Source organism: Vicugna pacos, chromosome 21 (assembly GCF_048564905.1).
Source record: "Vicugna pacos chromosome 21, VicPac4, whole genome shotgun sequence".
Classification (NCBI taxonomy): Eukaryota; Metazoa; Chordata; class Mammalia; order Artiodactyla; family Camelidae; genus Vicugna; species Vicugna pacos.
In genome coordinates, this window is record NC_133007.1 from 10,462,771 (window position 1) to 10,489,056 (window position 26,286).

General features: G+C 41.4%; 1 protein-coding gene, 1 non-coding gene and 1 pseudogene across 6 annotated transcripts in view; 1 reads left to right on the forward strand and 2 right to left on the reverse strand.

Moving 5' to 3' along the window:
* Positions 1–549: 549 nt before the first annotated feature.
* On the reverse strand, positions 550–3,265 carry LOC107033110 (ferritin heavy chain pseudogene; annotated as a pseudogene).
* Positions 3,266–16,060: 12,795 nt separating this feature from the next.
* TRNAA-CGC (transfer RNA alanine (anticodon CGC)) lies at positions 16,061–16,136 on the reverse strand. Its single transcript has one exon. It is a non-coding gene; the product is annotated as a tRNA-Ala (tRNA).
* A 3,907-nt stretch (positions 16,137–20,043) lies between these two features.
* COP1 (COP1 E3 ubiquitin ligase) overlaps positions 20,044–26,286 on the forward strand; it is a 166,951-nt gene continuing 160,708 nt past the window's right edge. For 2 of the 5 annotated variants that reach the window (XM_072946063.1, XM_072946065.1), the window contains exon 1: positions 20,222–20,777. In XM_072946063.1, coding sequence (XP_072802164.1) covers positions 20,359–20,777 — 419 coding nt within the window. In that variant the 5' untranslated portion in view covers positions 20,222–20,358. Of the gene's footprint in view, positions 20,778–26,286 lie in introns of all 5 variants that reach the window. The other 3 variants (XM_072946062.1, XM_072946061.1, XM_072946064.1) reach the window with 3 other exon arrangements.

Below are 26,286 nucleotides of genomic sequence, written 5' to 3' on the forward strand. Positions count from 1 at the left end.
CCAGTCAACATGTTCAACTTCAAATTCAAAGGAATTTGCATTTGGTTTTTCTTTATAATTTCTCTCTCTTTATAGATATTCTATTTGATGCAACATTGTCATCATATCTTCCTTTACTCCTTTAATCATGCTTTCTTTTAATTCCATGAGCATATTTGTAATGGTTATATTGAAGTCTTTCTCTATTCAATCTGTCGTCTGCTTAACTCTCAACAGGCAGTTTCTGTGGTATATATAGGTCACAGTTCCTTTTTCTTCGCATGCCCCAAAGTTCTTGTGGAAAAGTGGACATTTTTGATAATATATTGCAACAACTCTCATACTTGTCCTCCCAGCCCCTTTCTAGGATTGTTTTTGTTATTTGCTCTTTTTGGGGGGGGGGGGCGGGTGGGTACCAACTTACTTTATTTGAAGAAATGGTACTACGGAGAGAACTCAGATAGACGTTGTGGTACAACTTACAGAAAGGGTAAAGGTAACCCAAACATGCACGCACTGCCCTGGGGACCAGGAGGTCAGCCCCGTGGCCCCCGGAAGCCAGCCTAAGGCTTAGCTCTGGTTATCACTGTTTCTCAGGGTGCCCTTGTAAGACAGACACCCTTCTAGGACAGATTTGGGGACCCCACCTTGTGCAAGTTGGTTACGTGGTCACTCGGTTCTTTGATGGATGTCACCTTCTCACTGAGGTAATAATGAGTCTCAAAGAAGTCACACAAGTAGGGGGCATTTCTGTCCGTGGCCAGTTTGTGCAGTTCCGGGAGTGACTGAGTCACCCTTTTCCCCAAGTGCGGCGCCCATTCCACTGCATTCAGCCCATTCTCCCGTCATCAAGGTCTCGTGCCTAGATATCCCGAAGGCAGACTCGGCCACCTCCTTGGCTCTGCAGCTTCATCGGGTTCCTAGCGTGTTCCCTTTCCTCAGGAGACTGCTCAAAGAAGTCTGTGGCGAAGTTCTTCAAAGCCACATCATCCTAATCAAAACAGTAGGACACGGACAGGGAGACACAGGAAGCGCAGGGCTCCAGGTGGATTTGGCGGTTAATGGCAGCCTCCAGTCAGGGTAGGTCTGGGGGACGGCCGGCGGGAGGGCGGCGCTGGAGCGGCGGCGGCGCGGGCGCTGGAGCGGCGGCGTGGGCGCCTTGGGCGGGTCCTGGGCGGTGTGAGGAGGCGGCGAGCACGTGCTCTGAGCAGCCAAGGAGGGGGAGGAGCGCAGGGTCACACCAAGCTCTGTTAAAATTGGAATCCCCGATGACTCTCCACGAAATCTGTTATTTGCTTTTTATTTATGTAAAGAAAATGCTTGTTTCCTTCACTCACTATTCAGAGAATACTTATTTACTCTCAGAACTATTTGACTTTTAGTCTCCAGATGTGAGGGTTTGCCCCACAGCAAGCAATTCTGCAACACTAGCTGGGTAGCTTACAGTTTGATTCAGTTCTGACTCCATCTACCTGGAGTTAGTATCAGATCCCAGCAGATTAAGGGATTAAGTGCTCAGTCTCGCAAAACTGCTCCCTCCATCCCCACCTCACTTTATTTTTTTTTTTATTTGGGGGGGGTGCAGGTAATTAGGTTTACTTATTTATTTTTTAGAGGAGGTGCTAGGGATTGAACCCAGGACCTCCTGCATGCTAAGCATGCACTCTATCATCTTTGGTTATATTTGTTTTCTGTGTTTCCTGCAATAGTTTTACAGTGATAAAGGTAAAATGGGTGCGTTTTGTTGTTCATAACAAACCCTTTCAATTACACCTGAGTTCATGTTAGTGAGGTGATTTTTGGAAAGCCGCAAGATAAATTAAGGGTGGGGGCCAGGGGAACAAACTGGGGTGATTAGAGTGTTGGAACTTTCAGCTTCATCCCTCCATCTCCCACCTCCTAGGAAGGGAGAGGGCCTTGAGATTGGATTCATCATCTACAGCCAATGATTTCATCAATCATGCACCACCCTCCTTTTCACCTACCTGCTTTCCAAACCCCTCACTTTGGGGGTTTTAGGGAGACTTCATTACATGGGCATGATTGATGAAATCATTGGCTGTAGGTGATGAATCCAACCTCAAACAGAACGCATCCATTTCACCTTTATCACTCTAAAACTACCTCAGGAAACAAAGACAGGAAACAAATATAACAAAAGATGCCTCTATTGCTCAATTGACTCAGGAAATTACAAGGCTTTTGAGAGCTGAGAGGCAGGAACCACAGACAAGACCAAAATACATATTTCTAGGGGGAAGGTATAGCTCAAGTGGTAGAGACATGCTTCGTATGCCTGAGGTCCTGGGGTCAATCCCCAGCACCTCCTCTAAAAATAAATAAATAAACCTAATCACCTCCCACTGCCCCTCTCCAAAAAAATCTGTGATATTTCTTATTATATCACAATATCACAGGCCACCCCCTAGCTTTTGAGCACAGATCCCTTGCAGCAGAATGATCATACCTATCAAAACCGTCACACTGGTGCAGCATTTATAGAACAGATCTAGCAATAGTACTGTTAAACAACAAAAATTCAGATGAATCAATTTGAAGATCTAATTGGCTTTATTAAGTGATCCAGGAAATGGGCACCCTTCAACCTAACAAACAGAAAGGAGCTTCATCCAGCTACAGAAAAGGAAAGGTTATCAGTTTTTTTTTTTTTTAAGGCAGAAAGGGAGCAGGAAAAAGGAAATTATTAGCAAAGAATGCATTGTTTTAGGTAAGGCCATTCTTCTAAGGGGAACAGAAGGGGTCTTTTGGGCTGAATATCTCAATGCTGATCAGATATTTCCAGGTTGACTCATTACAGGTTACACTACTGGGGGAGGCTGTAACTGCACTTAGGTTAGGTAATAAGTCTTGGTTTGCTGACGTGGGGATTTACCGCAAGTGACTCCATTTTGGACCTGTTGCTTCTTTTTAACAGAACAAACACAAGTATGCCTCCTGCCTAACATTTAAAAAAGACAGTGTGGGGTAGGGATAGATTTAAAGAGAACAGCTAATTTGTCCTATAAAGCCACTGCAAAGATTTTTGTATTCTTGTACGAGTTTGATTATTCTTTTTTTCCCCTTTATCTGCTGCTATTTATACCTTAGGATAAACTTGTGTAGAACAATTTAGCATGGAAATCAGCTTGTGGTTAGCCAGATCTAGCAGATCTAGGTCCTCCTCAGGCCACTCATTTTCCATTGGTATTACATCCTGAGGAAGCTTTAAGTCAATCTCCAGATACATTTGACCATCAATATCAGTATTATCACGCCACGTCAACATGAGTAATCCTAATAACTACATAGCAGGATATGTTTTATTCCAACTTATTCTGAAGGCGAGAGTAGTCATGACACGTTGGTGTAAATTTCAAGTGCCCTCTGAGAACTTCCGTAAGTTTAGAGAACTTAATTTTCCCATAGGTGTGCTTCCTTGAGGCTCAGGGCCTGGGATAGAGGGCCATTGCTTCCTGGCCACTTTAGCCTTCATCTGTGTTAAAATAGTCAAGAGGACCTGCTGCGTCAGGTTGCAGGCCGTTTCCCAGCTCTGGGCTCCAACATGACTGAGCATTACTGTTGAGTCTGCCTGACCCACTTCGCTAGCATTTCTTTCTCTCCCCAGGCTGCCTCCTATCCTCTGCCTTCCTCCTGGAAGAGAACACCCTCTAATCTGCCTATTCCAGTGAATAAATCTTCTCCTTCTGGTGGGGGGAGGGTAGAGCGCAGTGGTAGAGCTAATGCTTAGCATGGACTAGGTCCTGGGTTCAATCCCCAGTACCGTCACTTTAAATGAATGAATGATGAATAAATCTAATTACCTCCCCCCAGGCAACAAAAACCAAAAAAAATCTTCCTTTGAACGCTGCTCCTTATTAAAAGCAAACTCCACTTGTCCCAGAATACCTAGACTGGTTATCCCCCTACAGCCCTTTTCTGTCTTGTGGGTCATTGTTTAATCCACCATGCACGTTGCTGCCACTGTGTACTAACAGTTTGGGTGCAGTTAGGACACATATTTTGTACCCAAAAATGTTGGGCACCCCACACTAGGCTTGGTTGGTCAAAGCCAGCTGTAATTTAGTGTGGGTATGTCGTAACACCGCCCACAGCCTTCCTGTCTAAGGGTGGGGCTGTTGCCCAGGGGGTCCCAGATCCACCACGTGTTGCCCACTGCTTTAATCCCAGCAGGAACCCATTGTTTCTCCCCATTCTGCTTATAGCTTTCCATCTGCAAAATCCAGAGTGATTGTGTTTGTGCATAGCACACTGGGGCGTGCTGGGCGTGCTGCCATTGCATTCTGACCATTATAACCAGGGACTTTTCTAAGCATTTGATCATCAAGGTTTACAGTTACACAGTAATCAGTCTGCTGGGAGCCATCCACCACAGGGTCTGAAGTCCCAGGAGGAAACAGTTCTCAGAAATTCCTTCCCAAATGATATCCTTTATAGTAGATGTGGCCTGACAGTAGGCAAAGATACTGGAACATTTCTAGGGCTTGATTTAATCAATAAACGTTGATCCTATTCATCAAACATATCCTATGATTAGAATGTCTCCTTCCAGACTCAGGTTTGCAGACTGCCATCAGACTTTGTCAGGTACCAGAAGTAGGAGTGGTCTCGGCAAACATAACTTTGCCCTTCTGGGCATTTGTATAATTATGTTGAGAGATGATAGTATTCTCTTACTCTGAGCCTCTCTTGAGGTTGGATTTCCCCCATTGCATAACCCACTTAAACACTCCTTTACACTCAGCTATTATTTCTCCTTCTCTCATTTGCCGTTTATTTTTGCCAAACTTTTCCACATTTGGAAGGGACGTTCAGTTCAGCCACCGTCCTGGTATAGATTGCTAGCAGCAAAACTAGTCTAGCAAGTGCCTCCCCTCATTTTGTTTACTGATTGGTTGGATTATTTTAGTGATCTAGTCTCCCTGGCAATGTACACACACACACACACACACACACACACACACACAGTCTTAAACTTCTCAAATTTCTCCTTAAAGACTGATGGTTTTGGATATGCCCACAGTCACCCTGGGATGACCTTGCTCTCTTCCTCTCTTTCCCTGGCCACACCCAGATGTTCAACTCCACTAATTGCTGGTTAGTTGCTTTATTTTTTTTCATCAGTGTCCTGGGGCATAAATTGCTCTATCAATGAATCCAGTCAAACTGTACCTCCTTTAAAAAAAAAAGTAGTTTCTGAAGTTAGTCTTCTATATATATATTTTTTTGACTTCCGAGGACTCCCCCCAGCCGTCCTGTTCCTCAGTCTTCTCTCACAAACAAGCCAGCCTACAGTCTGGTCTATATCTTCATTAAATTCATGAATCTTTTTCCAATTTCAACTCACAGCTTCTAGAGTTCAGTCCCTTGGGTTTGAACTTCTCCAAACTCTGTTACAGATGAAGTCAATTCCTTTGGGAAAAGATTAGGAGCTATCTGTTTCATGGCCCACTTCTCTCCCCAGGCAAAATTTCTGAGCCAAAGCTCTGGAGCTGGGACTGGGAACAACGGCAGGTTTCTCTCTGAGTGACACCCCTGCTGCAGGACCTGAGTGCTCAGTGAAGTGCAGGGAGGCAGAAACCTAAGATCCTCTCAGCTTGCCTCTCTTGGCATGGAACCGTTGCTTCCAAGCTGTGGCGAGGACAACTGGACCCTAGTCTTCTCAGCATGCTGTGACCAAGGCCCCGCATTACTCTTAACTCACAAAATAGCCCCTACTTCCCAATGGAGCAGTCATTTAAGTCATTAGTGCTGTGGGACACAGGACGGCGGTGGGCTGGTTGGTAAAAGAATTTACCAGAAATAAAGAAGTTTATTGGGGATGTGCTGCCATAGACAACAGTGGGACACACAGATGGAGGTACCTGTGTGAGCGCTGAGGGTCGGTTGTTGAGGTCTTTTATAAGATAGGATCACAAGGTGCCTGATTGGCTTGTGCACAAATCTCTGATTGGTTGTAGGTCAGGTAAGAAGCTTAGGGTCTGTGAAGAGTAGTGGGGTCTATGACTCTAATATGGTAGGTTGAAACAAGCCAGCCTGAGCTGTTAGTTTGTTAAGGCAAATATGCCCAAAAAAGAATGTCCTTTATCCGTTGAAGGCTCACAGGCAGACATCTGAGAGCCCAGGAATGGTGGGTCGTTGGACTTTGAAGACGTCCGTTGGCCCCACAATTAATACACCATCGGCACAGCAGTACCATAGACACCCCAACACGTTCCTTTGATATTAATAGAACATCTCAGTTCGTTCTCTTTCTATCCACTGCCATCAGGATGTCCACACTTACAAATTATTCCCTCTTAACAACCAGAAATTCTTCAGTTAACTTACTGTGAAGTTGTGGGAAGTTGGCTTTCTTCCCTCTTTCCTTTGGAAAGTATGAAATGGTCATATGTTCACTGACATGTGTCGACTGAAATAAATGCACAGCCTAAAAGTTGAGAGTTATGTTTTGTTGGCGGACATTTCTTCGAACCCCGAGATGACAGCCTCTCACATCACTCTGAGGGCCTGCTCCGAAGAGGTAGGGGAGGAGCTAGGATATATAGGAATTTTACAACAAAGACCAGGTAGTTGGAACATTGAAAGATTACTTGTTAACTGAAGAAAACCAGACATCTCAAAGAATTTAGCGCTTTTATTTGTATGGGAGAGAGCAAACGTTTGGGCTCATTGAATTCATTCCTTTGACAAGCACCTGGCTCTCTAGGGCCAGTATCCTGTCCTTTCTTATTCTGAGTCCCCTCAGGGTGCACCATTGTGAGTGGCTGCAGAGGATGGACTGCAGGCTTGTCTTCACTGGGGGGGGGGGGGGTGGCAGCTGCTGATGACTTGATGGTTTCAGCATTCTTTGTTTACTGATATGGTTTGCAGTATTTTTCATTCATGCACGCAAGGCTTATTCTTGCCAGAATGAGGGATCACTTTTCTCCCAGGCTTTATTATATGTATCTATTCCTAAAAGATAGTGAAACTGAGCAGGACCCTGTGGAACTCTCCTGGGTACAAAAACCTTTCTGTGTCCCCCATTTCTTGTTTATAGGAAAAAGCCTCAGACCTTCTGTGAGTTCCAAAGGGCAGATTCAGTTACTAATTAGGGAAGGGAGGGAATGCAGAAACAAAGAAAAAGCAGTCAAGAAACAATAGTGCAGCAATAAAGCGGAGTCCTGGTTCCACCTCAAGGGATATACATAACAGTGTATCTTTGAGTTCTTCTGTAGGAACTAAGTCTGCCAACTATGTAGAGGATGGGAACTCTCCGGTTGAGCACAAGATTCCTGGAACACCACCCTGTTACCTCACCACCAACCAATCAGAAGAAAGTCACACACCCTGCTGCCCTCACCCCAAATGCTGCCTTTAAAAACTTCTCTGAAAACCACTGGGGAATTCAGGTCTTTTGAGCATAACCACCTGTTCTCTTTGCTTGACCCTGCAATAAACCTTTCTCTGCTCCAAATTCTAACATTTCAGTTCGTTTGGCCTCACTGTGTCTCAGGCTCACAAAATTGGGTTCCACAACAATAGGATTTTCTGAGATTTATTATAAAAAATTATCGAACATTTTAAAGGATAGCAGAATATGTCATGCAGAATATGCCTCTTTGGCAAAAGGTTTATTTTGAACTGATTATTTTTAAGAAACTGTAGATACAAGAGAAACCCCGAAAAAAAAACACCCTTTTATAAGAGAAAAGTACATTTATGAAGGAAATTTACATCAGAAAGGGGGCCTATACCAGGAAGAGAGCTATTACTAGAGAAACTTTTTTCACCTAACAGACTTTCCTGCACAGCAGGGCAGTCTTTGTTTACCAAACACTTTCTCTTCTCAACTAACCAAGAATTGATCTTTCCTCTTTAAAACCCCAGATCCTTAAACCTTTCCTTAGTGCTTGATGATATATAAACCTCAATTTTCTGGCTGCCTTTTGAATCTCCTATCTCTGAGGGGATCCTATAAATTTATAATTAAAATTATTACCCCCCCCCATTAATCTGTCTTCTTACTCCTAGCCCCCAAATTTTGGCTCATCTTGATCCTCCCCTCCTGAGAATAAACTGGCTTCAGGGTAAAATAAAATATTTCTTCGGTCTACTACCTGTACACGCCACCTATTCAATCCCACCTTCCCCATGCCTAGTTCTTTTTAGCTTTGTTTACTCTTCTTTTTTTTTTGCCTAACTCTTGAGTTGCTTACAGACCTTGTGGTCAAAGCATTCTCCCTGTGGCAATAACCTCTCCCCCCATTTTGCAATAGTTTGTTTCCCTCTCGTGCAATCGTCCTTTTGAATACAGCCTCTCCTTCACTAAGTCCAGATTTGATTTTTATTCCCATATCATCAGTGATTTCTCTTGGAATCGCCTACCCTTTGACATCCCAAACATAGGGTTTTATGTTCTTTGTTAACCTTGAGTTAATACTCAGGATAAAAGAATGAGACACAGCACAGTGGAGTGCAGCAGGTTGTTCCTGTCCCCACTGAGGTCATCATAGACCAGCTGGCCTCCAGCAGACACAGGAGAGAGTCCAAGTGAGACTCGAAGAACATTCCAATGGAGCTTAGTAAAAATTATCAACCTGTAGAGTCATGAACTCAAGTGAGTTTTCGTGTTATTGTCTTAAGCCTCTAAGTGTGTGGATATTATGCAGCAGTAGATTAATGCTACATTGACTGAACACATGAATGAAAGAATGAACAAATGAATAACGTCAATCTGAAGACTGTAGTCCTTCCCAAGTAGGAAGAAAGGCAAGCAAGGACTTCCAAAACAGATTGCAACTGGGGCTTCTGATGGGAGATGATACATAGTATATGAAGTGACAAGGATGAAAATATGACTTTCAAGTATATTTTTGAAGCTTCAGTTGCTATGGGGGTGTTTGGAAGTGTATCAAATATATCACCCACTAAAAATATGGAGTCGTGATACTAGGAGGATATTAGCGAGTTCTCTGTGAGTCATACCTCCACCTTAGACTAGGAAATATCTTTATGATATTGTTAAAACTCAGAATCACATAGGAAGTTGGATTAATCTTTAAGGCATGTTTAAAATATGATGGCATCTTAATTCAATATCCATTTAGTAAAAATATATGAACTTTGCCCTCTATATACCTGGCACACTGTCAGACGCTGGAAATAGACCAGAAAAGACATAGTCATTGCAATCAAGAATCTGACAACCTAGGGTATGGGTATAGCTCAATGATAGAGTACATGCTTAGCATGCACAAGGTCCTGGGTTCAATCCCCAGTACCTCCATTAAAAAAAAGAAAAAAAAAACTGTTGTGGGACACAGTGGGGGCTTGTCAGTGGCATAGTGATGGGAAAGTTGGTAAAAGAATTTACCAGAGATAGAGTATAAGAACAGAAAAGAGGCTATTAGGGTACACTGTCATCGACAACAACAGGCCACACAGACAAGAGGGACCTGTGTGAGCACCAGGGTGAAGAACAAGGGAAAAGTTCAATAGTTACGCTGCTCTAGGCAACAGCAGGTCACACAGGTGAGGGGTGTCTGTGTGAGCACCGAGGGCAGGTTGTTGGGGTGTTTTATAATGTAGGGTCACAAGGTGCCTGATTGGCTTATACACAAGGCTCTGATTGGTTGTAGGTGAAGTAAGAGGTCTAGGGTCCATAAAGGGCGGTGGGGTTTGAGTCTGATAAGGTGGGCTGAAACAAACCAGCCTGAGCTCTTACGAGCTTAGGCATTACCTAGGATTATTAGTTTGCTAGGGGAAACATGGCCAGTAAAGAATGTCAGACATCTGAGAGCCCAGGAATGGGGGTCGTTGGACTTTGAAGGATGTCAGTTGGCCCCAAAAATCCCCAAACAAACAAACAAACAAATCTGACAATCTAGTTGAAAAATACTGACAATTACAATACTAAGTGCATTGACAGCAGTAAGAAATTTATTGCATGTGTAACTAAATATTTTGGGTTAGTGCTGACAGCAGGTATGGCTGGATTCAGGGCTGAAAAGATTTGGTTGGAATTTTATGTCTCTCCATTTATTAAGTCTGCTTTCTTCCATGTTGGTCTCATTTTTGGGTCCCACCTGGTGGCAAGGTGATACCAGCATGGTGGCAGTAGCTATTAATTCTTTGGCTTCAGATTCAAAGGGAAGAAAACATGCTCTCCTTCCTAGATGTCCCAGGGAAAGCTCCTCTTTTATCAGTAATCTGTCCACTCCTAAACCAATAACTCTGGTGGGAAGAGTAGGGGAGACACTAAGAGTGTGATTCACTGATTTAAGCCTGGATTCTACATTAAACTTGCTGGAGTGTTGAGGCTGGCTCTCTCCCCCCATGGGCTCAGTCTCATGGACTAAAAGGAGAAAGGGCACAGATCCCCATATGTCACCAGATGTAGGACAACTGGATGGTGGTATTCAAAACATAATCCCCATGGATTACAGAGGACCTAGGACCTTTAGCCAAATCCCTGGTAATTCTCACCACACCATTGATTAAGCTTTCTTTTCTCATGGGAAAAAAATGGAAGTAAAATGTGAGTCAATACTGTTCTCAAGGAAGTCCCACCAAGCACAGCGTTAAAACAAATGACGTGTAGTTTTGCACAGTTTCTATGAATAATATCTTTATTCAAATTAGAACAGTTTACTATTAAAAATGGCTCCTGGCTACCTGTATTAGTTTTCCAGTCCTGCTATAACAAAATACCACAGACTGGGTGGCTTAAAGGACAGAAATTTATTTTCTCACAGTTCTGGCGGCCAGAAGTCAGAGGTCAAGGTAACAACAGGGTTGGTTTCTCCTGAAGCCTCTCTCCTTGGTTTGCAGATGGCCACCTTTTTTGTTGTGTCCTCGCATGGTCCTTCCTCTGTGCATGCCCCTGGTGTCTCTGTGTGTCCAATTTTTTTCTTCTTATAAGGACATTTGCCAGATTGGATTAGGGCCCATCCCACAGGCCTCATTTTAATGTAATCACCTCTTTAAAGACCCTATCTCCGAATGTCACGTGCTGAGGAAGCAAGGGTTAGGGCTTCAACGTGTAAACTGGATGGGAGAGGGATACAATTTAGCCTATAAACCACTTTTTTGACCTCATTTCTTCTCCCTCTCTGTAACATGCTGCTGCACTGGCTCTTGAGATCCAGATGCTAAGCATTTTCCCTGCTCAGGGTATTTGCACACGCTCTGATGATCTCTGCCTCGAATGATGATCCTCCCCTGCTGTTCCCGTGGCCAACTTCCCCTTTTCATTCAGGTCTCTATTCAAACATTGGTCTCAGAGGAGGTATTGACCAACTTAATCAAAATAGCATTTCCATCAGCCAACTTTGTTTCATAGAACTTATCTACTGACTTAAATGTTAACTGATTTTAAAAAATTATTTATTTGATTATTGTTTTGTTACGGGGAGGGAGGTAATTAAGTTGGTTTATGTATTTATTTTTAGAGGATTAACTGATTTTTTTATTAGCACATAAAACACATGAGGAAGAAAGCTTGTGTAAATACTGTATCTCCAGAATTCGGTACAGTGGTTGATACAAGGCAAGTGTCTGATAAATGTTTGTTGAATGAATGTATGTAATTCTGAAGAATAGAGAGGGACTGACCCACTACACCTTCTACAAATGAGTAATTAATTTATGTTTTATATTTTACTTATTTATTATTGCATTATTTAATTATTTTATTTTGGAGGATTAGGTTTATTTAGTTTTGGAGGAGGTACTGGGGATTGAACCTGGCACCTTATGCATGCTAAGAATGCTCTCTACCACTTGAGATACACTTTCCCCCCAGTAATTAATTTATGATTGGGTATTATCTGCTAATCATATCTGTCTCAAGAACTGAAAGTTATATAAAAAGAACCAAGTGAAAATATTTGGTAGGGAAAGTATAATCATTGATAGGATAATAGCAGATGGATGCAGCCATAAAACATGTTGGTGAGATAAGGTAGGGAAACTTCACTAGAAGGTAAAAAAGTGAAGAAAGAAAATAAAAGTATAAAAATAATATATACATGTAGCTAAGAGGTAGAGAGGATAGAAATGAAAGTACCTAATTGAAATTTCAACTAATTGAATTCCCAGAAGGAAAGAAAAAGGAGAAAACATGTGATGAAATAATGTGATGAAATACGCAATGATTAATTTCCCAGAATTAAGGAAAAATAAAATACCTCAGATTGAAAAGTTCCATAGAGTGGCAAACAAAAGAGATAAGAAAAAAGGATGTGATCTCAGGTTTAAATGGTAAAGGCAGGAGAGATGGAATTGGGAATAATGCAAATACAGGCCTCCTTACTCTAAAGCCTGAACCACCTTCACTATGACTTAAATGTTTTAGCGTATTTGTATCATAAGGTTATAAAAATTATATTAGGCTCAATACAGTATATCAAAGATAGTAGCTATTACTTGATAATTATTTTATACTTAAACTTCAATTTACGTGGAATATATTTTTTGCCTAGTGTGAAGTGGCGACTTCATTTATAGTATTACTAAATGGACAATTTTCCCAGCAGGATTTATTGAATAATGACAATACTATCTCTTTGTCTCATATTTATGTCTTGTTATTTTTATTTTGTCAGTGCTTGCTAAGAATTTGAAGAGTGTGTTGAAATTCTTGTGAATTACGTGCTAGAGTAATTTGCACTAGTTGCTGCGACAATTTTTCACATTTCAGTGACTCTCCCTAGCTCTGTGTGGGCTTTGGGAGGGGTCCCCCTGCTCTTTTGGGTGGTTCGTTCCCAGACTCTTCTCAGGCAGTTTCCTCACATGTGCCCTGATCAGAATTGAGCTGAGGACTTGAGGAAGCAGCACTTCAGATCTTTGGCATTCTCTCTTTGTACAGCTCTTTCCTCTCCGTGACTCTGCCCTGAAAACTCTAGCCGCTAGATTCTCAGCCACTTCTCAGACTCCCACTTCTGTTTCCTTAACCGAGAGAGACCTCGGTCCCCGCTCCCTGAAGTACGTCCTGCGAGTGTTCTTCAGACAGTATGCTGGGGCAATTCAGGGCTCACCTCATTTCTTTCTCCTTTCTCAGGGATCACCGTTCTGTGCTACCTCACATCCAATATCTAAAAGCATTGTTTCATTTAGCCATTTTTTAACTTGTTTCACATGGGAGGGCCAATTTGTTCTCCTTCTGGATTCATTTAGAAGGAATAAATGGCATGCTGGCTCACCAAATCAGAGTTTCAAAATTGTCCAGATTTTTTTTGTCTCATTCAGGCAAAGGAATGTCTTGAAATATAAAAATACATTAAGTACTACAAAAAAATGGGAAGATAATTTCCACCAAGAAAGCAAGGCTATTGTTTTCCCATGATATACAAAGGAATGATGTCCAGGGTTAAGTATCTAAACTTAGTTGTCAACATAAATCTATATCTATAGGTTATTATATTGCTCAATATTTAATAAGTACATTGAATGAAGAGCAACCTTAATGTCAGAGAGCAAGATGATTCATACTAGAACACATTTTCTCAGTACTTTTCCTCGAAAAAGACCATCCAAAATGATCTTTATCTTATTAAGTGGGTCTTTGGAAAAAGCAAGTTCTTACCTGTGTGAATAGGCCGGGAAATACTTCATGTCACCTGATTAACCAGCCAGCTTTCCTTGAGCAATATGTACTTTAGATGCACTGGTAAACAGATTTGGCCCCACCAAAGATGTCCCTGCCCTAGTCCCTGGAACCTGTCAATATGTTAATCATAGTATGATTTGCCAACAATTATATAAGTACAAAGCAAAAGATATTTTGCAGCCTGAATTTATCTGACTTTAAGATAAGGAGATTATCCTGGATTATTTGGGTTGGTCCAGTGTAGTCACATAGGCCCTTTAAAAGTAGAGGAGGAAGGCAGACGATTCAGTCAGAGAGACGTGGTATAAGAAGGTCTTGACCCACTAGGGCAGGCAATGGAGAGGGGAGGCCATGAGCCAAGGGATGCAGGTGGTCTCTGGAAGCTGAGAATAGCCCTGAGCTGACAGCCAGTAAAGAGGAACATTAGTCCTAAGACCACATGGAATTTAATTCTGTCAGCAACCTGAGTGAACCTGGGGTCAGAATGGATATCTTCAGAGCGTCCAGAGAGTAAAGCAGCCCTGCTTATCTTGATTTCAGTCTTTGGAGATTCAGGCAGGGAAACTGAGCCTAATTCTGGTGTTATAAACTGCTACATTTGCGGTAATTTGTTACGGCAGCAACAGAAAAGTCAAATACTTCTACTGGCACTGCGGTGGATACCGATGCTCAATTAGATGTTCAGCATGGACTTCAGCTTGTAATTTCTTCAGAGGTGTCATCAACATTGGTTACATCTTGGTACCGATCAAGCATCTGTATGTTATGTAACACCATACAGCAATGGAAGAATGAAGAATGGCATATATGATACTCAATTTTAACTTGTGACTTTGCTTAACCGACTCAAAACCAATAAATGATCTTATATCAGTTGAACTATCGTCAAACAGAGATGACTCAGATTCAGCAAACCTCAGCTATTGAACACAGGGTGGAGTGCTGGGGTTTTGGCCAGTAGCTTTACTGCTTTGACCTAATTTTTTCAAACTGAAAATGAGATAACATCAGTTTCTGTGATTTCACAATAAGTTGATAAGTGCAAATGCAGTTGATGAACTGGTTTAGTAGTGGATGCCCAGGGTTCTGTGTGGGAGGAGTCAGTGGGGAATAAGAAAAGAAATACCTGCGGTAGCTGAGTAAAGTATTCACATTTGGAATATAAGAATTACCATAAAAACTCAGGATAAAGGAGAAACGTATTGTCAGACAGAATTCTTGTTTTGCTTGACACCACCTTCAAAGGTTAAGAATAGGCTCCCAAACTAACTTCTCTTCCAACCTGACATAAATCTAATTATAATTATTATATCCAAATCCTCTTCATCATTCACTCTAGGTTGTTTATACAAGTTCATAATTTAGTGCTACTTTAGTATTCCCAGTTTCTTGCAGAATTCGACAGGTGATAGAAAACAGGTACTGGAGGAGATATGGTATGATTTGCCAACAATTACATCTGAACACTCAGGGCACTAAGCAGAAAGAAATATTACTCATAATCTAGGAAGAGACTTGATGCAAATTACAATGAACAATGCACTGCTTTAAGCATTTCTTGATTCTAGCTATACACACTTCCCAGATTACTTTGGTATGCAACACTACATGCACGGCTGTTCAAATCCATGGACAAATGACGTGCAGAGTTATCTGCTTCAGTTTCAGCGTGAGGTGTTTTGTTTTGATTTTTCTTCTGCCCTTTAATATTACCTTGTCTCCACCTCGCAATGATACCAATTGCTGTGTTTTTGCACAATGCATGAGACTTCATTTTATTTTGGTTTATGAACTTCCAAGTGGATTTAAACCTGCCCATAAATTCATAAAATATGTAAGCCTATGTTTTCCTAGTCGATGTTCATTTTTCCCAATCTTGTTTTTTATTTTTGTTTTTGTTTTTAAAGCTGACTAACTCTATTCAGTAACTTGCATTCACATTCATATAGCTCCACCTACAATTCTTCATTGTTACAGTACTTCTGATTGGCTTAGGCCATATTTTGCAACTACCTTGATTAAATTGCTACCAGTAGTTTGCAAAAGGAAATTTACTTCTCTTAATAGGGTGACTGATTTACTAAGGTATTAGTGCTATTAGTTTACCTTCTCTAAAAAAAATGCTTGTAATTTTATAAAGGAAGACTGGAAGGGAATAAAAGCTAATGATGCAATTCTAGCAATGAAAACATGTGATAGACGTTTTCAGAAAAGGGACTGTCCTCAAATTATAAGAGATTGTGGGCAGGAGGGTATAACTCAGTGGCAGAGTGCGTGCTTAGCATGCATGAGGTCCTGAGTTCAATCTTCAGTACCTCCATTAAGAAATAAACAAATAAACCTAATTACTTCCCCTCTGCCTCTCCCCCCAAAAGAATAAAACCAGAGGTAGATAGTTAATCTGTGGAGAACTATAATCTCTTCTCTTTCGAGGGTGGGGTAATTAGGTTTGTTTATTCACTTGTTTAATGGAGGTACTGGGGATTGAACCCAGGTCTTCGTGCATGCGAAGCAGGCACTCTACCACTGAGCTATAACTGCCCCCTCCCTCTGGTTTTAACGTATACATTGGAGCTTTTCATTTTACCAGAAGATTATGGATTATTTTCTGCTAGATGCATTATTATGCTGTTGGGTTAAAGAAATTTTTCTATTTCTTTTCTGTCCATTAGCGTAGGAAATATTTTTCCCCATTTTCTTTTCAAGTTAGCTTTTCAATGGCTCTTTACTTCACGCCCCTTATTTTTTTTCTTTTTAATAGAAGGGCAATCACATTCAATTAAAAAAAACTTAACAGGAAGCTACTATTCACTCAGAGATTTGGTTAGACAGCAAACAGGGCTAAAAGGTAGTAAACCTTCAGGTGGGTCAGGCAGATAAAGCTTTATAGAGAGCCTCTTTTTAAGAGACTAGTTACCAAAGGGCAGGGCTAGTGGAGATGTAAACCAGCGTTCTCATTTCCCTAAAATATATTTAGATAAGACACTTCAGAAATATATCTGGGGAGGTCAATCCTGTCGGTAATTCCATTCCATCTTAACTACATTAGATTTTACTTCAGTAGCAGTGTTTTTGTAGAAGAGTCTGGATTTTGTCCTATCACTTTTGTCATTCACAGTACTAACAATTAACAACATGATGCAGTCCTTTTAATTACTAGGGCTTGGTTTTTATTTTACATTTACTTTCATTTTTCATCAGTGTCATCTTTTCCACTCCTATTAGCTACTTCTCCTGAATTGTCTGACTTCCTGCGTGTGTTTGTGTGTGTGTTTTGCCATTCTTCCTCTTTTCTCTTCTGCTTTTCCAGAAGATCTTCCTTTTAGAAACTAGTAAAGCCTGAGTATTTTCAGAGTAGTCTTTATACATTTATGTGGTATAAAAGGTAAATTATATTGCATCACATCCCCTCAGCTTCCTTTTGCATATATTTAGACTTTACTGAAGATAGGTTCCAAAGAGAGAATACTAAGCATTGATGATTTTTTTCCTAGGAGACTTCTCAGCTGGGGTCATATCATTTTCTGTCCCCTGAATAAGATAACTGGAAGGAAGAGGCTATTTTACATATTTCTCCTATACTCTCTACAAAATTAATCAGTGTTTCTCAAAAGGTTAGTCACCTGCATGAGATTCACCTGGGTGTTGATAAGAATGCACATTCATAGGCCCTACCCTGGAACCTCAGAGTCAGAATCTCTGGAGTCCCAGCTTAGGGACCGGCAGTTTTATTTATGTTGTACACTGAATGTTCTCCTGTGCCTTAGCCTGAATTTTCAATCACTGCCTATATATGCTGACTTGAGTGCATTTCCCCCCATGCTCACAAAACACACCCAAAATTAATCCATCCACTGTCCATCTCTAATTCTGCCATGCTGGTATACGTGGAGTCATTACTGGAGTTATTCATCCATGTGTTCCACTACTTTTACTTAATCAACGTATTGGCCTTTGTGCCAGGCACTGGGAAAGACAGTGATGGACAAAACAGACATGGCTCATGCCCTGAAGGATCACCCAGATTCTTTTAGAAAGTAACTTAATCCTATAGATTCGTTTGTGTGTGGGTTTTTTTTTTTTAAAGAAAACTCTCTTACCGTCCTTGTCAATGTTCCAATCTAGAATTTCATCACTTATGCTTGAACTGCTATAATTTTTCCCTATTCAGTCTCTTTGCTCCTAATCTCCCACCTCTTCTCAAAGATTAATCTGCTGAAAACTTAATCTTCAAAACATCACTTTGAATATATTTTACTCTCACTTAATGCCTTCATTATTTCCAATTGCTTATAGTCTATTTTCCAAAGTAGATTCAAGTCTATTAATGATATGGCCCCCAGATGAATTTTTACTGAATAAACTATTTTACCTCTGCCAAATAGATACCTGAATTTGATGTATGCATTCTTACTTATTTATTTTCTAGGCTCATTATTTTAATTGCACTTTGACTGACCAAGCCATGCTTTTCTCTTAAGACCTAACTTTCCCTCACCCATCAGCATGGCTGGCCTTAAGCACTTGCTTTTGCTTCAGCTCCTATGATGATTCTATACTTTATTCATTAAATATTTGTAATGTGCTCCTTGGTAATATTACTTATCTTTTTATGTGTTTTTCTAATTGTTCAATTATTCCATAAACTTTCTGAAGGTAGAAGCAACATTCTATGTTTCTCTATCTCTTCCTTGCCTAGTCCAGACCTATGTGTAATAAATGTTCAGTATTCATCAAACTCATTAATTTATTTGCACATTCCTGCATTAAAAAATTATTGAATGCCCAGTGAAAACCAATATAGTCCTTTCTTTCATAGTGCTTAAAATTTAGTTGGAAAGACAGACTTTAAGCAAATAATTAAAATAAAAATGAGATAAATTGCTTCATTCATTTGCCAATAAATAATTAATAAGCACCTGTCATAGGCCAGGTATTGTTTTATATGCTGGGAATACAAAGATGAAGCTGACAGGCTAGTGGAGGAGAATTTTATATATATATATTATATGTATATATACATACATATACACACAATGTTATAAGTGCAAACAAAATAATATACTAGGAGCACAAATGATGGTGCAAATATTTCCACCAAGGAGTCAGTAAGGCTTCACATTTCAGTTGGGTTTTAAAAGTGAATTTAAAACAAGGAGTTGGATAATGCAATGTTCATAAAAGAATGGTGGTTCTTGGAAATCTGATATGACATTCTTATATCATTTTTCTGAGCAGAAACTTGAGGTAGGAATAGGAGGGTGAGCAGCTAAGGCAGATGTGAGGAGGATGGCAGCCTTATGATGGTTTACTGCCAGCTGAATAGCTAGGTCTTCATGTAGGCCCTTCCCTGACCCTGTCCCCTCAGCATGGACTGACGTCCCCTCAGCATGGACTGACGTCCCCAAGGAAAGGACGGCTAGTTGCCTCTATAGACTTCAACAACAGGGCAGAAATAAATCTGAGACCTTTCCCTCTAAGAATCATAGAAAGATACGGCTGGAAAGGATATCGAAAATCACAGTTCAGTTATTTCTAATTTACATCCCCCAGATCTTAGGGAGTCTCAAAATGACAAATAAGAATATGTAATCAACTTTCAATATTCCAAAAAGCCTACCAGAAGTTGTATCTTCTAGTGGTTTTAACAGCCAGGTTTCCTTGTTTTGCGCTACAATTCTATCATACCCACTTTAGCCCGAGGTTTTGGCTGAGCTGTGTCCCGATTGAGTAGAATTTTTCCCATCACTGTTATGCTTAATTTGGTAAATAATTTTTCAAAATACAAGAGTAAGATCATGATCCAACTCACACGTGCTACAATGCTTGCAATTTACAAAGCACTGCTCACTGACTTCAACTTAACTGGTAATACTGTGGAATGGCTAACACCACCAGCAGAGTCCAGAGTCCTTGACTCTCAGTCCAGTGCTCTTTTCAAATGCTCAGAGCTTCTGGGCTCTTTCCCGAGTGTCCCAGCCTACAGAGCCTTCCAACCCCCGATTCGGAAGCACCTGTCGTGCCCCCCGCCAGTGGGTCAGGACTGCCCGCCGCTCTCTCTTCACGTTCTGGAATGCGGCTCACCCCGACGCATGCGTAGTGCAGCGACTCCGCGCCGGAGCCGCTCTTCTTGGCCTGGAGCGGGGACCCTGGGTAACCCGCGAGGGTCGGCGCCCGGGACGCGCGTGCGCAGTCGCTTTTGGAGCCCTTCCCCTCTTTCTCCTCCCCTCAAACCACTCCGCCACGCCCACCATCAAGTCCTCTCTCTGTAGCCCTTTCACCCCTTAACACAGCCCTGCCCTCGGGCGCGTCACGAACGAAACCGGCTCTGGACTAGGGCGGAGGTCGTTGCTAGGCCGCCGCCGTCGCCCAGGGCGCGCTGTGCATGTCTGACCGGCGCCCGGGCCGCCTCTCAAGTTGTATCCCCCGCCGCTCCCGCCCCTTCCGCCGCTCGCGCGCGCGCACGGCCGGCCCACGGCGCGCCCGGGTTGGCTGCGGCGGCGATCGCGGCGGCGGCGGCGGCGGCGGCGGCGGCGGCCTCGAGAGTGGTAGTGGTTCCTGCTCTGCTCTGTTAGTTCCCTCCGCCCCCTCCCGTCGGGCGCTGTTGTGTGGTTGCCTTGAAAATATCAACTTTATTGTTCCTCAGCCCCACCTCCCGGGCGGCGCGCGTCCTCAGGATGCACTGAGGCAGAGGGGAGGGAGGTGGCGGCGGGTCGCGGTCGCGGTCCCTCTCCTCCGAGCGCCCGGCCGGAGGGGAGGGAGTCACGATGTCTGGGAGCCGCCAGGCCGGGTCGGGCTCCGCCGGGACCAGCCCTGGCTCCTCCGCGGCCTCGTCGGTGACTTCCGCCTCCTCGTCCTTATCCTCTTCCCCGTCGCCCCCTTCCGTGGCGGCTTCAGCGACAGCGCTGGGGTCCGGCGGGGCGGCCCAGGCCGCGGGCTCGGGCGGCCTCGGGGCCCCGGTGCGGCCTGTGCTGGTGGCGGCCGCCGTGTCCGGCAGCGGCGGCGGGAGCGGCGGCGGGGCGGTGTCGGCGGGCCTGTCCCGGCTCAGCTGCGCGGCCAGGCCCAGCGCCGGCGTAGGAGGGAGCAGCTCCAGCCTAGGCAGCGGCAGCAGGAAGCGACCTCTGCTCGCCCCGCTGTGCAACGGGCTCATCAACTCCTACGAGGACAAAAGCAACGACTTCGTCTGGTGGGTTGGACAAGCAGCCTCCTCCCCCTGTCTGCATTAGGAGTTTCTGCTGTGGGGGCTGCTCGGGTCTCGGATGAGGGCGATCTGTTGGGCGCTCTGGCGGTGTCCGCAGATTCGAGCATTTGCGGGGTTGGTGGGGTGAGATGGGGAAATGTTGGCGTCCCTAGGCAGGGTGTGGGTACTGACGAGGTCAGTGCTGGTGGGGAGAAGTGAAGGGAGTTTAGGGAATAATTAATAAAGGGGGAGTTGGAAGGTCAGATTGTGAATAGCTGTGCGTAAAAGGAGAGAGTTGACGGAGGTTGGGCCTTGAATTTTCCGGCTATTTGGTGAATTAGGCATCCCGTCGGGATAGCTCGTTGAGGTGAATTAAAATTGTAAAGGGAGAGGATTAAGCTTCCTGGGATGCGGAGGGAGGGAGTTGTTGGTTAGAATTTGCTTTTTGAAAGTATTGTAGATGGTGCTGTCAACATGGATGTGGATGTTTTACGAAGTAGTATTTGATGTAAGTATCTGTCGTGTGTACTTGTAAATATCTCCTCCCACTTCAAAGGCTAGGTCAGTTACTTTTAAACTTGTTGTGGAGGCTCCTGTAGTTGAGAAAGTCTTTTCACAAAAAATTACACCTGTCAACTGAATGTCTGGAAAGAGGGGATCACATTTATTAAATAACATCCGTGTATCAAATATAACTGTACTACATCTGTATTAACACAGAGTATACTGGAACTTCTGATTTGAGAAACTCTAGGAATTAGATGTGTTGTCATAGTAAGCATCTTGAATGACACATAGTAGTACTCACTTATGACATTTGGCATAGAGGGTTCTCATATTAAGTGAAAGACGAAGTTGATTGTCTTGCTTGAGAGTGTTTCGGGATTTTCATTGGGTTTTTATATCCGAAACCCAATCCAAGTGGTAGGATTACAACAAAATAATTGCTTGTAGCTGAGTAAGAACTGGTAGGATTTTGTGCTTTTCCTTTGGAGGAAATTGTTGGTAGGTTTAGAATACTAGTGATGTAGGAAGTTGGCTTGCAGTGCCATAGGGGAAGTTGGTTCACTTCAGGGTTGAAGATGATCAGAGTTGGTGTCACTAAATATGATAGGGCTAGAAGTTAGAACTATAGGAAAGTTATTGATTAGACTTACAGTTTCTAGTTCCTGCAGTAAGTATGTTTTTATTCATATTTTTGCTTTTGTCTTAAATTATTCTCGATTAAGAATTGATTCATTTTTCACTGAACCTGGGCTATATGTTATCTACAAATAATATGAGCAGCTTATAATTGGGTCTAAGAGGTGTTTTGCTGATACCCAGTAGAGAATGCCATGTGATAAAAGCAGAAGCCAATGAAGCAAAGTGAGGGTTTGCAGAATTTGTCTCTTCAGCCACCATTTGCATTTCAGTTTTCAGCAGGCTAAAGGAAAACATCCAGCATCCGTATAGGTACACTAAAACAATGTAAAATGTGTGGGAAATAAGGGAATTCTTCATTCATTCAGCAGATATTTAGCTCTCACTGACTGCCAGGCTCTGTATGCGCATCATTATACTTACTATAAAGCCATTTTATAGGGAATTGCAGAGGGATGGTGGAGTATAAGCAGCTGGTATTAATTTTTATTTTTTAGGGGTAAGATTATTAAAATTTTCATTAGTCTGTCGCCTAATTTTTTTAAAATTTCAACCCAGTCTCTGAATCCTAACCATGTTGCTTAGATTATTCTGCTTGCATTTGTATTCTGAGCGTCCAGTGAGAGTCTTTAGTTAAAAATTCCAAATATTTCACTTTCTGAGAATCTCATAGTCTGTTGTTTCTTTTTCTGGTGGGGTTAGATACTCAGAAAAATTCATTAATGTGAATCATTTTTTCCTGATTCTCAAGCTAGATTTGATTTGACCAACCTTTTGGGGTGGGAAGATAAGGATTAGGCAAGGCCTCGGGAATCTTCGTCATTTCTGATTGGCTTTGGTTGGTTGGTTGTCTGCTTCAAGGTCAAATTGTGAACCAATCCAAATTATTCTGTTTTACATCCAAATGAGGCTGAAGTTTGAATAATGATGATAATTCCTTATCACATTTAAAAGATGTTTATACTTCATGTTTCATTTTATCTTAGAGCAATTCTGTGAAGTTATATAGAACTTCCAATTTTAATATAATAGTAATGTAACTATTCTCATTGAGGTACAGGGAAGTATCTTTGTTTCACATTCGACAGCTAAGGGGCAAAATGAAAACTCAGATCTGCTAGTTCTCAATTTAGTGCTTTCTTTGTGTGAAATTTAAAAATTTCAGCTCTGTCAGTTTGAGTACATGTATTTAGCTGTGTATTTAGCTTTGTGGTTCTTAAATGTCATAGATTGTGGGAAACAGATGTTTCATTATCAGGGGAGAGTTAATAGGTAACTTGGAGTTGGATAAATCTCTGACATTCAAAGAAAGTCTTTGTTACTTTGAATTTCTTTCAAAGTTTCTTGCATGATCTATTTAACTAAACTAAACTGTGATTCTTGCCTGTATTTGGAAGGCCACTTCTTTCTTTTATTCTATCATGCTACTGTTGCCTCTTCATTAGCTTTTCCAACTCCCAGAAATGACGTTTTCTACCTCTGCAAGTCTCAGATGGTCTCTAAGTTGTAGCAGAAATAAGTATTTTTAAGTAAATAATAAGCCCCTTGTGGGAAGGTTAACTCTGCCTGCCTGCTAAAAAGTAGGTAGGATCTACATTAAGTCCATCTACCATTTAATAAATATATGATTGCCTCTCATGTCAAACTATTAATAATAGACTCTATCCTGAAGGATTTCATGATTTAATGTGAAGAAAGAGTCTTAATCACATAATTATAGTATCACATCCTGGCATCATTGCTTCTGTTAGTACCATGGCAGATATTAAGTACTCTTCTGAATTCAGATGTTGTCTCACAGTCCTCAACATAGCCCTCTAGGCAGCCACTACTTATTAATCACAGTCTAAGTATTAGAAATGAAATCTGTTGACCATTCTTGCTACTATAACTGTTTTCCAGACTACTAAAAAGTGAAATAAAATAGGCGATATCATTGAACCTGTCATGATAAAGATAAGTTTGTTTGATGAAACTTTTGGTTAAATATTTATGTACTATGTATGTACAGTGTACATCTTACTGGGCATGAGGGTGAAAAAATTTCGAAAGTCACTGAATTATGGGATATAATTTCCCTTGTGATAGTTAGGAAAGTAAGTGGAACATTTAAGTGAAGTGGTCACATTTTAAGACCATTGTGAGCTTATGAATGGGACTAAATAATTTAAAGAGCTGTTAAAAGCTTTAAAACCACTGAAATAAACTTCAGAGTTTATGTTATTATTATAGTAACATCAGCCAAGAACTTCCTTGAATCTGTAAAACTGAAACATAACGATTCCCTTGCTTTATAATACATGTGCCATTTGGATGACAACGGTGATGAAAGGTACACTGCCGAAGATGATGTCAGATCATAGCAGTTCATTATGGTCCTTCTAACTGTCAGATGATGGGTGATCAGCGTTGCAGTCAGCTGAAGACTTAGGTGGATCAGATGGTGGAGGAAAGAAGCAGAATATGAAAGACTTTTAATAGGTGTAGTAGGTGTAGTAGTAGTTCATTACTGAAGAATGTGCTGATTAGTAGTAGTTGATTTTCCTTCTACACAGTTTTCCTGAGAACAGACCACGTTACTTAGTTGACCATATTCCATCTAGGAGTTATTATTGATTAAAGTACAGCCTTAAGCCTTATTGCACATTTTTTTCTCCTTGCATTTGTATGTTGTTGATGGTGATTTCTTTGCTTTAAATAGTTGTTCTAGGCTGCAGCCCATTTCCTCAGAACTTCGGTAGCTTGGGAAGAAAGGCTTTGACAGTAGGATTGGTCAGTCTTCTCTTCCCTGTTTTGTGTTTGTACTATCCAGAATAAAATGCTTCTTAAATTCTTGACTTGTTTTCTACGTATGGTGTTCTCTCCCCATTGTTGCCCTCTACCTTGCTTGTTCTTTGTCCTCTCTTTGTATGTTTGTGTACTAGATTCTATTTGTATTAGATCTCTACCATCTCAAATATTTTCATTGGGAGTATATTTTTTCTCTTTATGTCTCTCACATATAAGTTAATTGTCTTTTCATTTTTCATAGTTTAGATTCATGAACTGATGTTGTCTCTGTTTCTGTGTAGAGGGAAAGGTGGGTTGTAATAGGTGATCTGACTTCTGTTCATTGTGTTTCTGATACTACCTTTGGGAATCATCCTTCTCTCTTCCTAGTCTGGGTGGTTTGATGTTGGTGCTTTTCTTCCCCAAATTCAGAATTGGAATCCATGATACCAGGTAGCCCAGTGCATTGGAATTCTTGGCCACGGTTTAGCTGAAGGTTGGGCATTTCGCTCTAATAAGAGATAATGATGCAAAGCGGGTTTAGTAAAAATTGCAGATAACTATTTTGAGGACTCATTTAGATACCTAAAATTCAAAGTTCATAAACGCCAAATTCACTATAAAGTGAAGATTTAATGTATTGCACTAACAGTTGATTCAGCATACATAATAATAATACATACATACTCCAATATAAGCTGTTGCTAGTTGCCAGGTACTGTTCTAGGGTTTAACATTACTTATTCAGTCTTTATAGCAACTGTTGGATACAGACAGTTTTATAATACCCACTTTATAGATGAGGATCAGAGAGGTTATGTAACTTGTTTCAGTTCATACAGTTAATAATGGTGGTGTCAGTATCTATACTTATACATTTTGGCTCAAAGCTCAAGTTCTTAACCACTGTATTACTTTGCCTTTATTCAGACACTGGAGATTTTGTTTAAAAATCAGCTTTATTAAGGTATAATTTGCGTACAATAAAAGTCACTGATTTTAAGTGTATAGTTCAATGAATTTGACAAATGAATTCATCTGTATAAACACCCTTATCAAAATATAGGATATTTCCATTACCCTAGGAAGTTCACTGTGCCACAACTTTGCACTCTGTCTTCTACCTTCACCTCTGACACCTGGGAACCAGTAATCTATTTTCTATCATTATGGTTTTGCCTTTTCTAGGATTTTGTATTAATAGAGTCATTCAGTATATAGTCTCTTATGTCTGACTTCTTTCACTTGGCCTAATGTTTTTGAGATTCAATAATATTGAATGTTTCACTATTTTTTCTTTTAATTGCTGAGTAGTATTCCATTATATGTATATAACATGATGTATTTATATATTCATCAGTTAAAAGATATTTGAGTTTCTTTGTTCCTAAAGTTTTGGGCGACTGTGAAGAAAGCTGTTGTAAACATTCACAGTCAGGTTTCTGTGTGGACATGTCTTCACGTCTCATGGGTAAATATCTAGGACCACATTGCTGGCTTATGTGGCCAAATGTATGTTTAACAGTATAAGAAACTGCATAACTGTTTTCTAAAGTAACTATCATTTTGCATGTCTGCCAGCAATGTATAGAAGTTTCAGTTC